The sequence below is a fragment of the Stegastes partitus genome, unplaced genomic scaffold (genome assembly GCF_000690725.1).
Source record: "Stegastes partitus isolate 25-593 unplaced genomic scaffold, Stegastes_partitus-1.0.2 Scaffold891, whole genome shotgun sequence".
Taxonomy (NCBI): Eukaryota; Metazoa; Chordata; class Actinopteri; family Pomacentridae; genus Stegastes; species Stegastes partitus.
The window spans coordinates 88,326-105,802 of NW_007578622.1; the positions used below are offsets into that span (position 1 = coordinate 88,326).

The 17,477-nt window shown below is 40.1% G+C and overlaps 1 protein-coding gene across 1 annotated transcript in view; it reads right to left on the reverse strand.

Annotated features, from left to right (window-relative positions):
- Positions 1-17,477, reverse strand: part of cacna1g (calcium channel, voltage-dependent, T type, alpha 1G subunit) — a 204,116-nt gene that overhangs the window by 59,997 nt on the left and 126,642 nt on the right. Inside the window, exons 19-21 of the mRNA XM_008293527.1 lie at positions 17,048-17,171; positions 11,486-11,554; positions 3,120-3,304 (exon numbers count right to left, since the gene is read on the reverse strand). Of these exons, the coding sequence (XP_008291749.1) occupies positions 3,120-3,304; positions 11,486-11,554; positions 17,048-17,171 (378 nt within the window). The remainder of the gene's footprint in view (positions 1-3,119; positions 3,305-11,485; positions 11,555-17,047; positions 17,172-17,477) is intronic.

Here is a 17,477-nt window from a genome sequence, read left to right on the forward strand (position 1 = left end):
TATGACGCACAGTACTGGGCATATGCTTTAGGAATTTCAGATGTTCAGATTCCTATCTACCATGCAGTACCATCAGGGAGGAATCTGATCTGTTCAAAATTCTATTTGCAGCATGACAACAACACCAAACATTCAGCTCGAGTCATAAAAAATTATCTTCAGCCACAATATGAACCAGGACTCCTGCAACAGATGGTCTGGCCCCAACAGTGTCCTGATCTCAACATCATGGAGTCAGTCTGCGATAATATGACAAATAAAAGACACTAAATCCTCAGAAGAACTAAGGTTCTCCTCCAAAACACCAAATCCAAATACTGATTTGACTTTGATTTTTTTTTAATGTTTACTGCACTATGTCTTGCATTAAGTAGTAAACAGGCAGCTGTTCGTGGCAACTTTTTTGGAGAGACGCCACATTTATTTTTTTGCAGTTTCGTATGCACTAACTGCTTCAATCTGGAGGTGTTATGAGAACCAGTGCTTTGGTACCAAATCGATACCACAATTTTGAAAACATGGCAGTATTTATTTCCCATGGTGCTGAAGGAACCAGCGCTATCAGTACCACAGCTGACATACAGGTAGACTTCTAAAGATTGGGATTTCTCTGGAATGGCCAGTAAATGCAAGTGAAGCAACACGTTCCCGGAGACTTGAGGGGGAAACACTTCAAAAATGATATAAGGAGATAGTGATAGTTAGTGCTTCAGTAAATAATCAAGGACCAGTTATCGATGACCAAAAATCAAAATGCATGTTCACATCCTCCAATGTCACCGTTGCTGTTTGTAACATTTCCATTATTTTTCTATATATCATTCAGCTAACCACTGCTGTAGAAATGCTGCCAAAAGACCCAGGCAAAGTTTCGAACCCAGGATTTTTGCGCCGTGAGGTGACAGTGCTAACTACTGCATCAGGTTATCCTCTGAAGTTTCTTTACTGCATTTATTTTACCCTGTACCTTTAAAAGTTTTTTTCAGGGCCTGCTGCCAAATAGCATGCCCACACCATGATACTGCCACCCCCATGCTTCACAATGGGGATAGTGCGTTTGTGATGTGCAGTATTTGGTGTCCGCCAAACAAAGTGTCTCGTCTGATAACCAAAAAGCTCATTCTTCCTTCTTTCAGTGGATGTCAGAGTCTCCCACGTACCTTCTGGTGAACACTAGTCTAGATTTAATATGAGCTTTTTTTCTTTTTTTTTGAACAGTGGCTTTCTCTTTTCCATTCCTCCATTTGAGCGTTGACGAGGTAAGAACAGGCAACAGTTGTCGTATGCAGTCTCTCCCTTTTCAACTGCTGAAGCTTGTAAATCCTTCACAAGAGTCATAGGTGTCTTGGTGACCTTCCTCATTAGTGTCTTTCTTGCACAGTCACTCAGTTTTTTGAGTACAGCCAGCTCTAGGCAGATTTACACGTGACATATCCTTTCCATTTCTTAATGATGGATTTAACTTTACTCCAAGGGATATTCAGTGACTTGGAAATCTTGACGACTATTCCCCTGACTTGTGCTTTTCAAAAAACTTTTTCACAGAGTTTTTTTTTTGTCTCCATGGTGTAGCTATAACAGTAGTACTGATTCATCAGTGACTGGGACTTCCAGATACAGGTGTCTTTGTATAACAATCACTCAAGGCACATTCGTTATACTCAGATGATCTCCATTTAACTAATTGTGTAACTTCTAGCACCAACTGGCTGCACCTGTGTTGAATTAGGTGAGTCATTGAAAACAGGGTGAATATGTATGCACTCACTTGTTTTACATTTTAGACTTTCAATTAACTTACATTACTCATTCGGACATGAGAAGAGCATTTTTTTTGCAAATTCTTGTCCAAAGAACCAAATTAAATTGACCATGATTTAATATTGAAGCACTGTTTTACATATTGCACATAAAAAAAAGAAACTGGACAAAACTTTTGCTGTGGATGCAATGTGAATAGTACGCAGATAGATTCAGCGCAGATGTCGACTTAAACTACATTTCTACTTTATCACAACTTGATCAGTTTTGTAGTTTTGGGAAATTTCTATCAGTTATAATACTGCGCCAAGCAAAAATAATACTGACAGCTAGAAACATGATGAAAAACCCAACAGCAAAGTCAACCCAACTTACTTTTAAGGGTTGTGAAGGAAAGATGAAAAAAAAATCCCTGACTTACTGCAAATACACATAGTTCACACACACAAACATTTCGTATGAAGTCAAAGAAGAAAGCAACACTTTGAAGGCTGTGAGAGCAAAAGCAGTCTTGGCAAAAAGATTTCACTTTCATGTCAAAGGTGAAAGTTAAAAAAGCAAAAGGATGGAGGAGGGGGGAGAGATCAGTGGTGTTTAGTGGGTAAATTTGGCAGGATGAAAATGAATATTTGATTTTTCTGCTCTTCCTGAGAACCGTGATAAATATTCAAGAGTGGGCAAAGCCTGGAGAGCTCCCCCTTCACGAGATGAGACACCGAGCATGCGGCGGTGGGCCAAGTCGAGCGTGAAGCCACATGCATGCAAATGGCTCCACATGTACACATGCAAACACACTGAGGCTAAAACTAAAGGACTGCACACGCATGTAAGGACTTGATTTAACAAAAAGAAGCACATTCCTCATTTTTCTCTCTCCCTCTCTCTCTCTCTCACACACACATATTTGGAGACGTGAAAGCAAAAACAGTCTCCAAATTGGTGATTTCCGCCTTATTTCCGCTCAAATAAACATAACTGTGCAACTGTGTACACGCTGACAATAACTCATGTATGAATGCACACTCAAATAAATGCCTACACACAAACACACACACACAAATCCCAAAAGCTCCAAAAGGTGGCACATGTCAGGACTGAGAGAAAGCTCAGTTTATTTCCACCCCCATATGAAAACAAACCATCCACATCACTTCATTTGTGCTACTGGAACGATTAAACCGAGCATTAGGGAGATGAGAGAGGGTGATGTTTTTGAAAGTTATTTTACAGGCATACATATTTACACTCTATATATGTTTTTTTTTGGCTTCACTTATCTATTATTTGTGCCTTCATTTTATAATTCTATTCCCGAATGTTTGTCTATGAACTTCGGCATCCCCGGGAGAGCCACTTACCGCAGCGGCCTCAGGGTCCTCAGCAACCTCAGCACTCTGAGCATGCCCAGGATTTTGGTTCCCGAGTTGGAGATGAGAGACACCAGGATGTCGATGACGGAAATCGTGACCAACATCCCGTCAAGAATGTTCCAGCTGCTCCTCAGGTAGGCCTTGTCACCAAAACACCAGCCCAGAGCCACAATCTGGACAGAAAAGGGGGACAAAGGATGAATCAACATTTACGCACATCGACTCATACCGACAGCACCTTTAGCGCAGAAGAGAAGTGTTTTGTTTATTGGTGCTACAGCAGTAGGCACAAAATCCCTGCCTTAGAAGGAAGTTTCAAGCCCCGAGATCTATATCTGCAACCTGATGGAAGCAGTGTGAAGAATGCGATGAGGAGGTGCCTGGGGTCCTGTGCAGCTGTACGTGCTCTGCATGCGATGGCTCTGCTGCTGAGACGGGAGAGGTTCAGGGTGTGAAGGCCAATAATTTTAAAAGCACCGAGCGGTAAGAGTTCGAGGCGGTTAACATGCTGAGGAAACACGGGGAACAATAGGGGTGAATGGGTTGAAGTGTACTTTTGTAGAGCAGCAGCAGAAGGTGGTGGTGGTGGTGGTGGTGGGGGGAGGGCAGCAGAAAGTGCTTTGAGTTTGTGGATGGCAGAGAGAGTTTGTTGGCAGTGTTTCTGGATGTCAGCGATGTGTTGATCAAAGCTGATAACATAAAGGGCAGACTGCTGCCGCAACAGTTCGCTTTTGGATGTTATTTAAAAATCATTACCCGCTCTAAATGTAAGTGGGACAAAATGATACAAGAATCGGTAATTCGATATCTGTCCTGGTCTGTGCGGCTGTTTGTTATTAGGCCATTTTTGTATTTATTAGCCGACGATGCTTGATGTCCCATATGCCCGGCTTATTGACTTTGTAGAGTGATTGTTTACTTGGCAGCGAAGATCAGAAAAACTGCAAGCTTTCCAAACCCTTGTTTCTAGTTCTATAGGTTCTGCTCATCATCTATTCTGTCCGTGAAGCAATTTGCATTTTACAAAATAATAGAGGTGGGCTGACATAGTTTTTTTTGTTAGTTTTTTTTTTTAGCTCAATCTTATTAAATTAAGTGAAAACAACTATTTTTGCTTTTCCTTAACAAATGAAGCGATGAGATTGTTTAAATTAGCTGATGTTAATCAGTTCATAACAGTGTCTACTGCATATGTATAATGCATATGTAAAATCATCAAACAGCTTGATCAATTTATGATCAGACAGGTCATTTTATACTACATGATATTTACAGGCTGCAAGGTGGAGCGGTGGTTAGCATCGTTGCCTCGCAGCAAGAGGTTCGCCGGTTCGCATCCCGGTTAGGACACCCGAGATCTTTCTGCGTGGAGTTTGCATGTTCTCCCCGTGCAGTGTGGGGTCTCTCCTGGTTCTCCAGCTTCCTCCCACACAGTCCAAAAACATGTTGAGGTTAATTGGTGATTCTAAATTGTCCGTAGGTGTGAATGTGAGTGTGCTTGGTTGTCTGTCTCTAAGTGTAGCCCTGTGATAGACTGGTGACCTGTCCAGGGTGTCCCCTGCCTTCACCCTAAGTCATGATAGGACACGTTTTACACTTGCATTTGCCTTTATTAGCCGGCTGACCATATTGACTTCAAATGTGGTTAGGCTTACGGTTAGATGATTGTCACTTTGTCCAGAGCACATTTCTACCACAACCCTGACGTCTGTCACCCCCAACACGCGTGAAAGTGCGAGGGCCCGTCCAACGCAGCTTGCAGCTTTAGTTTTTTTATTATTTGTACTTATTTCCACGAGTATAAAAGCAGCCTTTTACAGCTGTAGTTGTCACAATCAAGTATTTGTTAAGCAGTGAAGTTAAATTGGTCTTAAATTAGGAATTGGGTCCTTTGAAAATGTGATATGATTAAAAGAAACACACAAATGTATGTTTACTTGTTGGACTTTTCTCTAATCTTTGCTTTGTTGTGGACAGCTAAAGCATAATTCAAAGTCTACTGAGTTATTTTTTTAAATTTAAATTAAACTACCTCATAAGTTCAGATGATAAAGTACTCTTTAATGAAACTGCTAGCAACTCAGACATCTGAAATGTGACAAAGTGCCCCAATTCCATGCTGCACTTTAGTCAGATACTGAAAAGGTTCTTTTTTTTTTAACAAACCCTTTGGGTTTAATCTTTAACAATGCAAGACATTATTCACCTGGAAAGTTTCCAGTAACTCCAGCTGTCAAATAAATGTACCTGTAGTGGAGTAAGAAGTACAACGTTCTCTCCAAAATGTTGGAATGGAAAGATAAGGTAGCAGAAAATAGAAACACTCAAAGTAATTAGAGAGGAATTACGTAGCGCGCTGGAGTAGACGTTGGCCTCCTTGTTCTGAACTTGTAATGGTGTGGTTTTACATTGAGTCATTGTGACATTCTGTGTATCTAGGTAAAAGACATTACTAGTTATTCCACCTCTACCATTATGTTACTTCATAAATAATGAATTAAAGAGCTTCCAAAGTCCTCAAAGTTTTGATTTGGTGTTTGCGCAACTCTTAAACAGATTACTTGGGCATTAAATTATAGAACCAGAACTATGTGTGTGTGAGTGAGTGCAGGCGCAATGTTTGTGAGCCGCTGAGACCAAAAATAGAGACAGAGGCTTTGAATGAGTGACACCCATGAACTTTCCTCCCCTCTGCCTCCGCTCGCTCCTACCCACGCCTGCATGGACCTCCATTCAAAGCTGGGCCATTTGAATACTGGCGAGACAATCCTCCTCTTAGCATTATGAAACAGCCTTCAGAGCGAGTGTGTGTTCGCTGTCTGTTCGGGCCGCTCGTTCTTTCATTCGTTTTTCCCACTCTGTTTTCCTTTGTGCTTTCGAGCTTACAGTACATGCGGGTATCAGACAGACTTTATTTCCTCTAAAGCTTTGCAGCTGAGCGGTTTTTTGGAGTCTGGTTCGGGTTTCTCCACGTTATGCAGAATTGTTGCATGGCGAGCGAACGTCGAGGTGTCGAGGTGAAGCAATCAGTGGTTTTATGGTTCCTAAAATTCATCCATCCATCCATTATCTATACACCGCTTAATCCTCACGAGGGTCGCGGGGGGGGCTGGAGTCTATCCCAGCTGACTTAGGGTGAAGGCAGGGGACACCCTGGACAGGTCACCAGTCTATCACAGGGCTACACTTAGAGACAGACAACCAAGATCACTCACAGTCACACCTACAGACAATTTAGAATCACCAATTAACCTCAACATGTTTTTGGACTGTGTCAGAGGAAGCCAGAGAACCCGGAGAGAACCCACGCTGGGATGCGAACCGGCAAACTTCTTGCTGCGAGGCAACAGTGCTACCCATCAGAGGTGGAAAGAGTACTGAAAATTTGTACTCAACTACAAGTACTGTTACATTGCTTAAATTGTACTTGATTACAAGTAAAAGTACTGGTGTTAAAAACATATTAAAGTAAAAGTACAAAGTACTCCTCTCAAAAACTACTCAGAGTATTGATTACTTTTTAACCGATGGATGTTTCATTGGATCGTCAATAGCAGGCATTCGATTCGATTCACTTGTATAAAATATCTACATTCAAAGAACATTTCTCAGATGAACAATGTATAGAACAATTACACTAAGGCAATTTGTTTTGTCAACAAATGTGAATAAAAAGCAGGAATTTAGTTTGTCAAAAGAATGACAAAAACGTTTTTGAACCTGCATAGAACAGTTTAAACTTTTCTCAATACACTGCAAACAACAGGCAGGTAAGTGCCTTCAACCTTTAGACATATTAGCATTTCTGTCACTTTCTGAACTTTTTGTTCAGTTTCAGCAGAAGCTGGTTTTCCAAGTTAACAGAGTCTCTCCGGCTTCGTTTGGCTGTGAAGAGTAGACCAGCACAGGCAAGAAGTTGTTCATATGCAGCAGAGGAATTGCATCATGGTCGTCAATATGATCAGTCAGGTCAAGGACATCTGGGTCTGCTTCTTCTTCTGCATCATTTTGTGCCCCAAACACGTGGAAGGCCTTGATGAAGTTGGATCCACGATCAGTTGTGGTTCTTACAACTTTGCCTCTAATCTTGTATTACCAATGGACATCATTAAGAGCACCAGCAAGCATGTCAAATGTGTGAGACCCTCTCAATCTTTTACACGCTAGTGCTGCAGATCTTCTTTCCAGGGACTCTTCCTCTATCCAGTGGCATGTGACCCCAAGGTAACTTTTCTGATGAGCTGACCAACAATCAGTAGTGGTAGCAACAAATTTGACTTTAACCAATGCTGGAACCAAAGTCTTCTTCATGTGATCAGCAGCTTTACAGATAACCCGATTCTTGAAAGTGGGCTGTTCTACCACTGCCAATGGCTGTAGACCCTCACATATGAAATTGATGACAAGCTTGTGGAACACGTTTGTTTGCAGCTCTCAACATCATGTCTGGTAACTTGGCTTGTTGATTTGCTGATAGCTTGTTTGGTGTGGCTGTGGTCATTCGTTGATGAGATGTTGCTGCCACAGTCATGGTACTGCTCAGTCTTCGATGGATGTTTCGTCTGTAGAGATAAATATTATCACACATCAGTTTCAAACATGACTTTATCACATCACTGTGATTAACACGAAAGGAAAACACATTTTTAAAAAATCATTCAACCAGAGTAACAATTTGAGCTAATCTTTGAATGTATAGCATCGTATAGAAGAGTGGTAAATTTGGTTAAACTTAGCAGATATATTGCTGTATTTATTCACAAGTGGAAAGCAATTTTAAGGATCAAAAAATCTATTTCTGTATACATTCTAAATTCTGTAATCGGCATACTACTTCTAAAAAGAGTGTCTACCAGTGTATCAGTATCTAAATATTTTAATTCCCTTTTATCAGTATGAGCCTAAAAAAAAATCCAGTATCAGTCAGGTCCTAAAAAAAAGCAAAAGAGAGCAAAATATATGTATATACCAAAACGAAATTAAGAAAATGGATCAAATTCACAGAAAATGCTGCCAATAGAGCTAACAAATATGAAAAAAAAAATCCACATTATGTTTGGTTAAAAAAAAAAAAAGATATTGGGCAACACATAAGCCAGTACTGATCAAGATCCATGTCACTGTGATAGACCAGTATCAGGCCAATGATATTGATCAACTGATACATCAGTGTAGTGCTGTATGTCTGTGGGACACTCTGGGTGTCGCTGCTGATTTGACAGTATCTATCAACAGAGCTCCAGTCAGAGACATGGGCACTCAGAGTTAAGTTCCAAGCAACTTTTAATATTGAAGTGGCTTACAGGTGTGTATGTGTCCGACAATGTCAACTGAGAGCTGGAAACCTGAAGATGTGTGCCAGGTTTTTTTTTATTTATTTTATTTTTCACCTTATTCAGTGAAATTACTGCAATAATATGACTATTATGAGGCAAGAGTGTAAACAGATGGCACACACATGAATATGTTGGGTTCACTGACTCCACAAGAATCACAGCATTCCAGTCAGCACCAGTTTATCCAACTGTAATACTGTTTAAGGACCCTAATATGCAGGAATGATTAAATAGAATAGGCAAAATTACATAAATACCACACACAAAATAACCAAGTGGGTTTTGCACAAAACTGCAAGGGATTAGAGCAGTGGAGGCTGGTCAATACGGGGCGCAGGGCCCGCCCCACTACTAATGACCTGATAAAAAGTAGTTCTCAAACACAATATTGAGGTTGAATTAATTATAATAAAGTTCATAATAACATTTATATCCTTTTGCTATATGAACAATATTTGTATTATTAACAGATTCAAAACTAGTCTTCACTGTGTAATTGTACACTTCCTGGATGCGGGGTGCTGGCCACAGGAGTGTGTATGTCGCTCAAACAACTTTTCATGATCATGTGACCTCGGCCCGGGCTCTGATTGGCAGCTGCAGACTTTCTCACGGGGCGCAGCTTGGTGCATCCCGGACCAGTCCACTTTTGCTGTAAGCCAATTAATTTTGTCTTTACTTTTTTTTGTCTTCTGTGGTTGGATATAAAAATTGTCCTTTAGCGTTCTTACGACTGTGCTTGAAATACATATCTGACACTGTCACACGGCCTTTCCTGTCAGTCTTTTACAAGATGACACCTGCTGTCGTGACGCCTAAATGCATTGACCATGCTGTCAATGGAGAAAAGGCTGTTCACAGAGGTGAGTGACTTCAACCAAAAAGTAATAGAGAAGTTTGTTGAGCAGTTTTTTTTTTTTTTTTTCAAATAGCTCCAGACTGCATTTGCGACCTTCTTTTTGAGAATGTGTCATGATCATCATGCTCATCATGATGAGCATGATGATCATGAAGCTGCATTAGTGACGCTGTAATCGGCACAGGAAGCTGCTGTGTGGACCACAGTGGTGGAAAGTAGAGCTTTTATAACTTTATTGTACCGCAGTATTTACACTTAAAAATGAGGTCTTCTCATGAAAAACAGAGCGCACCTGCATTCGCTGTTTTTGCGCTCATAGAAAAGATTGTAGAATACATGTAACTGGGTTTAACCTCAGACAAATCTGACATCAGAGCGCCCTAGTTTATGATTTTTAAAGTCATTTCTGGTCACACACCTGTCTGAGCACACCACAGCCACCAAACAGCAGCTACCACAGCCTGCTATGTGGGGCGTTCAGGGAACATCAGTAAACCGCAGTGTCTATCGATAAGACAATGTTCAGCAAGTCCTATGTTTTGCCTTTGACCAGGTGGGAGGTGCAATAAAATTAGAAAGTGGGTCGTACCGGTGTTACCAGTGAAAAAGTTAGTCTGGAGCCCTAAACAGTGTTTTGTTTTGTTTTGTTTTTTGTTTGTTTGTTTTTTTAAATTATATATGTTGTGTGTTTTGAGTTTGGACAGATCCTGTAAATATTGATGAAGGTTTAATAAATGATTTAGTTAGTTCTAGTCAGTCTTAAAAATGTTAAATTAGATTATAATTAGAATATCCTCCAAAGGTAGAAAATTTGCATTCCTGTAAATCGTTGTGCTTGATGTTACTCATATTCTAATTTCTGATTTAAAATAAAAGGTCATTTGCAGACTGCGCCCCCCCACCAAAGATTTTCACCAGCCGCCACTGGATTAGAGTGGATGTGTCTGGAAAGGGGTAACGCCTATCATACGAAAATATTTCCATTCAGGTATCTTGAGCCTAAACTTGAAGCACTATTTACCGACAAGCTAGCACGACATGGTTAACTTTCAATGGACGCAATATGTGTTCTAGCTTCATATAACATAGCGTCCTATGGCCTGCTGAATGTAGGCCTGTGTGTATTAAATGACTAACGATTTAATTTATTGTAATGACGGTGGTTGTCCAAATATTAAGATAAAACATTTCTAAGATTTGTAGCTCAATTATGCATGCACACACACGTTATCTAGCTCCGTCTTATTGTAATATCAGGCTAACAAATGGCAGTGACAATATCTTTGCAGACTTATTTTAGCCAAACTAATAACTTTAACACACATGAAAAATAAGAAAGCAATATCATACAAGTATAGGTGTAAAACCTCTTACCGCAATGTGTTTGAGATTAGACGCTGAAGTCTTGTAAGCTGACATCACCGTAGAGGTCAAACAAAGTTTGCACTGCATCTGGACGATGTCTTCTTTTCTCCCTCTGTACATCAAAAATTCCTCCAGGTATGGCCACGAGCACTTGTCCTCCGTCTTTTCTTCATCATATTCACTGCTGACAGTGTTGTCTTCTGTCTCCATTTCAGCTTCTTTGTCTCTAAATCTTCAGTCCATAAACTACTCTCCGCTCCTGCAGCGGAGTTGTTTTACCTTACGTCATAGATTAATTGGCGCGGTCGCGATCGGACGGCCTTATTGGCTACAAAGACGCAGATGAAAGGTTTGAATATTAATTCAAATTGTGGGCGTACTCAGTCGCGGCTTTTGATTTTAAAAGTAGCGAAGTAGATTACATGGTGTAAATTGTACTCAAGTATGAGTAAAATTACACACTTGAAAAAAATACTCATAAAAGTACCCAAAAAATCTACTTAATTACAGTAACGTGAGGATTTGTAATTCGTTACTTCCACCCCTGCTAACCACTGTCCCACAATGCAGCCCTCCTAAAATTCACAACCTGCCACATATTTTGTGAGGATGACTTCATGAAGGAATGCACAACAAACATGGATGAACTGGAAACGATAACATCAAGTATCCATCACCTGATGGTTTCAATGACCAACATCTTTCCCAAACTTTGCAGTGAGCCTTGAGGAAAGTTCAAATGTGGCTCACAGAAAGGCGCCAGTATGCATCAATGGAAATCCAAAGTGTCTCACCTTTACGGTCATTTCAACCACAAAGATCGCCGTGAAGATGTAGTTGGACAACGTCAGGAAGATCCGCTCCTGCCGAAACAAAAAAAAAAGAGACCCGGTTGAGCCGAGGTAGCGCTAAGGATTTAATATTCGCATTGTTGTTATAAGCATGTTTTTGTTGAGTTTGTTGTTTGCCTCTTAATTGATCTGGAGTACAGCTGAATAATGTATGAGGGAGCTATTTTCCTCATGCACTATCTGAAAACATCTCAGTACAAACAACCCTCCTGCACTCTCTAATGATGGCTGGCAGGGAATTATAAGGTTTACTTTTTATTAGCACTCCATGAAATATTTAAACAAAGGGATCAGATTTGGTATTTAGGCTTAAAATGTGTTTTTCTTTATACTGGTTTAAAAAAAAAAAAAAAAAAGTACCCCAGTAAAGTTAGGATAAGGGATAACACTTTATTGATCCCTGTGGGGGAAACTTAGGTGTTACAAAAGAAAGCATAAAAAAGAATAAAATAAATAATCTGATACAAAAAAAAAAGTTTAAAGAATTCCAAGGATCAGCTGAACTGCACCTGGAAAAACTAGCATTATATCCCCATTGGAACACATTGGAAAACGCTTCACTAGTGCTGAGAAACAACTCAGGGATGAAATTGGTGTTTCTCCAACAAAACCAGCATGTTGCATCAGATCCTTTATTTTTTTTCTTCAGAGACAGTGATTTTAGAAAACAAGCAGCGTCATTTTTGTTGTGTGAGCGTGCACACACAATACAACACCATCAAATCCGGGCGGTTAGACCTCCATCTGTACAGTCACATCGCTGCACTCCCATGCTTCCCTGTTGCCCGAGGCGGCGCGGCTCAGTGTTGTGTATGCATGCAGGAGGAGATGGGAGCCTATTTACTGAGCTAAACAAGGACTGAGGAGAGAAAACAAGCAGGCTAACAAGAATAAGATCCCTTCGCCGACTGCTTATTTACCCTACTTCCCCTCTGTCTGAGGAGACGCGACCCTGTTCTGTCGCTGACTGTCTGTGTGTGTGCGAGTGTGTGTGGGTGTAGGTGGCTGACTTTCCCACGGCCTCCGACTACCATCACACATGCTCTGAGGAGCACAAAATCACACACACACACGCATAAACAGAGATGGCAGTCCTGCAGCGATTTTTTTTTGTGTGAAGTCTCTGGGAATGTCAGGCATGACATCACTGGGAATGCTGTGCTGAGAGGGTTTATGCATTCCAGTCTTGAGAGCAGCCATTCCTGTCTCTGTGTGTGAGCGAGGGTTCATGCTTTCATTCATTCTAAACTAACACTGTGGTAGACGTTAAATTAAGGCTGCACGCATGAAACTGAAATCTACAAAGTGAACAGTTTGCCGTACTTTTGCTGAACTGGTAAACATTTTATGTACTTTCTAAAAGCAAACAAGGACAAACCTCAAGTTTCCTTGACAAATGTATGACATACATACAGTCGTCCTCAAATGTATTCATAACCTTCCATTAAAGAAAAGGCAAAATTCACAATAGTCACTCAAATAACTAGAAATTGAAAAAGGTGCTAATAAATAAAAATTTGCTAAATTATAATTGAGTGAAATAAGACATTGCTTTTGAATTGTGGTTGAAAAGAATTTAAAAAAACAAAAAAAAACAAAACAAAACTGTCCCAGACAAATTAGAGCACTTTGCTGATGAGCACTGGCCAAAATCCAAATACAGGTGCAGAAGTCTGATTGAGAGTTACAGAAAACACTTTCAGTGATTGTCTCAAAGGGTTGTTCAACAGAATATTAGTTTACAAGTCCCATCATGCTTGTTTGCTTGTTCTTGTTGTTATTTTTAATATTGCTGTTAAACCACAATTCATAAGCAATGTCATAATTGTCATTAAATTTATTATTACTTTTGTCAATTTCAACTTATTTCAGTGACTGCTGTTTTGTTCCTTCTTTAATGGGAGGGTATGAATACATTTGAGGAAGATATTGAGGCTATATTTAGTACAGCTTAACAAAAAAGAATGAAAAGTAAAGCCTAGCTTACATAAACAAGGTTACAGACAGAGAACCTGATCATACAAGAACATGAATATAAATTAGCTTGCTAGGTATCACGCTGCCAAAATTTGCCATTTTATCCATCCTACAACCGTATGACTATTGTTTACTTATATATTGGCTACATTGAATGAATTAAATAATAAAGAGAAAATAACGTAAAATTGAATTATTTTTTTAACTGAGCAGTTTATCTTGAAGTGGTCATTTTAGCCAGCTAGCTTAAACTTAACATGTTGTACTTTGAAAAAATTGGTAATGCAAAAATATTTTAGCTCACCAGTTATAATACTACATACTAAAAGTTTGCAAAATGTAATGTTTTGAACTAATATTAACCACATTATGAATAAAAAAAATCACTGCAAAATAAACCATTTTAAAGAAACAGGATATTTCGTTGACATGTTAAGCTTGGGAGACTGAATATAAGCTGTTAACTTTAACTCTTGTTGGATAAATGCAGATTTCGAGGTAAAATACTGCAATTAGCTGTAGTAATTTAACTAAGCAAACATCACATTTAGTCTATGTTGTTTTACATGCACAATATTTGTTTGGCAAGGTGAAATGAAAATATGCTAAAGCTAGATAGATACAGATTGCTAGTTATCATATTTTATGTGAAAATTAGAAAAAGTTTCTACTCATGGTTACTTAACCCAACTGAATGTTTACATCTCTGTCAAATTATATGAACTGATTAAAGTTTCATAAACTTTTTCAGAGAAATTGATAAGCTCTTAGAGCTGTTCGCTTTGGGTTTAGAGGCTTACATTAAACAAATATAGCAATATCTATCAGTGATACTGCATGTGATAGCCATTTTAGCTAGCCTGAGTAAAACAGGTACAACTTTCACCTGATGGGGGGACATATGTATATATATATATATATATATATTTATGCTTAGACAAAAAATGAAATCAATTGTAAACTAAATAAGAAATTTAAAAATAGTTTGTAATGTTAAAGACGCTGAGAATTAGGTCATGTGAGCTGGTTACTTTCATTCTAGCAGCTGCTAGGTAGCTAGCAAAATCGAAGCACAATATAATCTTCTCTTTCATGGAAATAAAATGAAAACAAAACAACAGAAACAGATGCATAAAGTGGGCTAAATAAACAATGTTAATTGAAGCAAGAATTTGTCAAAGTGGCTTTTTCTCCAGTCAACACGGTAATGACTTTTCACCGGGCAATGCGAGGCTAATTTCTCTTCTTGTGTGCAGCAGGAGCTTTCCTTTACGGCTCGTGTATATTTTTGGCTGAAAGCTGAAATAAACAGGTTGCAAGAGACAGCAACAAACCACGGCTCCCTCAAAAGGAGTAAAACACCACCCGTTCCTCATCTGTAGCGGTGCTGCTGTTGTTATTCCCAGTTCAATGCTTGGCATCTAGTTTGCTTGACCACAACTCAGGGAACCACAAGCCATCAGCCTGGAGACTTTTGTTTCCAGCTCGGCCTGGTTTGAAGTAACGCTGAGCATAATCTCAGAGGCCAGCTATGACTTAAACCAAGAGGCACTTTGCATCGTTACACGCCAGTGAAAACAATACCCCATCGCTAAACACTTCCAGTAGGTGATTCGCACTGGCAGGTCTGGATGACTTTCTTGACTTTTAAGGAACTCAAACTCCTCAGTTGCCAGTTATTTACACCATTGCACTGCTGTGGATAGAAATCTTACTTTACACAGCATTCAGTTATTCACATATAAACATTTCCTTTATTTCTGGGCAACAGAAAACCCACATTTCTTGGAAAGTTTTCCTCACAGTCCTGTGCAGCGTCATCTCTGTATCCTAATGAGCGGATGACGCGGATGCAGAAAACTTAGAATGATCGTATTGTATACAGTCGGTGCTGATATAATAAAATATAAAGCTTCAGACAGTGATGTAGTGTCCCTCAGCTCAATTACAAATAATAAATCATAATAGGTGGTATAATCATCCTCCATCATTTCCACTGCGCTACATGACGACAGTATCCAGGCAACCTCCAGCACCAAAACCAAAACAGCAATGGACTGCCAGCCAAATACAAAGCATGTGACATAACTTCCTCGACAATAAACTAATTATTCAGCCGGCATTCCAGACTAAAATGTTTTGACTAAAACTCTTCATCTCTGTGACAATGACTACATCTCTATTTAAAGAATGCAACATGCCTTTTGTCAAGTTGGCGGGGAGGGTGATGTAAAGCAGGTGCTTCAAAAGAGTAGCAGCGCCGTGATAAATTATACATGTTCGGTTGTTACACACAACAGAATCAGCCAGTGGAAATCGATTCACAATCGTCTTCATTAATTCAAAACAACCCACACAGACAAACAAATAGCATCATGCAATGACCACCCGGGCAAATGAGATCTGGAGCAATAAGCATCGCTGCTGAAAACTATAATGACTGTTCATTCTCTGGTTTCGGGCTGCTCGCTGCGTCATACATTTCCATCTCATTTCAATAATGGCCTCTGGGTGCAGACTGGACACGGCGGCCGCGGCGGGAAGCTGATAAAATATATGTGCATGTGAAAATACTGCTCTCTGATGTGAATGTTAGCGTGGCTGCTGTGCTGGATTTTTGTGTATTCAGGTTCAGTGTGTGCGCAGAGGTGACAGAGGAGAAATCAATCCCTCTATGTATATGTGCGATCCCTCCGCCCTGATGAGATCTGGTGGCCTGCGGGGCGGCCTCCATTTGTTAAACATCTCCTTTCCTGGACATTAGCCACGTACGCCAGCCCACAGATAATTCAATCAATTACAACGGCGCTGTCTCCTCCGTGTTTCAGACGCAAAACAGGCAGAACGGAGTGTTCCGGCGAGACCCAAACGCCATTAGGGCCCGTCCGTGGAACACCTTAAAAAAAAAAGCCTCAAAACAGTGTTAATTATTGTGTTTATGCACGGCTGAGCTGTGTTCTGCTTCTATTGCTGGAAGTAGGAAAGGACCGAGAGACTGGTATGTGTGTATTTGTGGTGGCGTAAGGCATCCAGCCAGTCCTCCTTTATTCGAAGGGATGGCGCATTAGCTGGGATTTGATAGTGTTGATGATGCAGCGCAGCAGAGCACACTTTACCCAAAGCTACTGGCTGACAGTCAAACAGGAGTGGTTCCCTGCTTACATGATGCTCCACTCTGCAGAGAGTAAACTACAGGAGCAACTCTGTTTTGTGCAGGTGTGTACGTGCTGTTGCTTGAGCAGTCATCAAGGTTGGACTCGCTGACAGGTTCTTTCTTCCTTTTACTACCATTTCTGTTTGGACTTTTGTTGAGCTGGCACTGAGTATTTTATATATATATATATAATTGATTCTCCACACACATCTCAGGTATCCTTGCGTCTATAAATACACCCGTCTTACTCTGTATCTTTCTATGCTTGTCACTGAAGATTGTGAAGCCCGACACACTCAAATTGTAGATTTTCATCGACTTTTCAGAGGCTCTTATAGAATCAATGGTACTCTTAAACAAGTTGTGACACTCACAGCGCTGCCGGAGTCGATGTGAGGCCTCTCCATGGCGATAGTGATGCAGTTGAGGAAGATGATGACCAGCACGATGTGGTCAAACATCTTGTGGGTGATGATCTGATTGCACAGGATCCGAAACCTGTCAAATACATGGAAACACAGAGAATTTACATGTCAGTGATGCTGGAAATTGACTCCACATGTAGTATGCAAGTAAAACAAGCCAATTTAGTGTATAAAAGGAACAACCTGTTGAGCAGCTACATACTGTATGTAGAGAGAGGAAGTAGATACACCACAAGTGATAATTTACTGTTTAAAGCCGAGTGTATTTTATGTCTGGAGGATGCAGGATAAAAGTAGCAATGCTGCAACAAATGAATTATCCATTACAGGTGCACCCTGTGTTGAAATTATCACTTGAAGAGCCCATATTCTGAACATT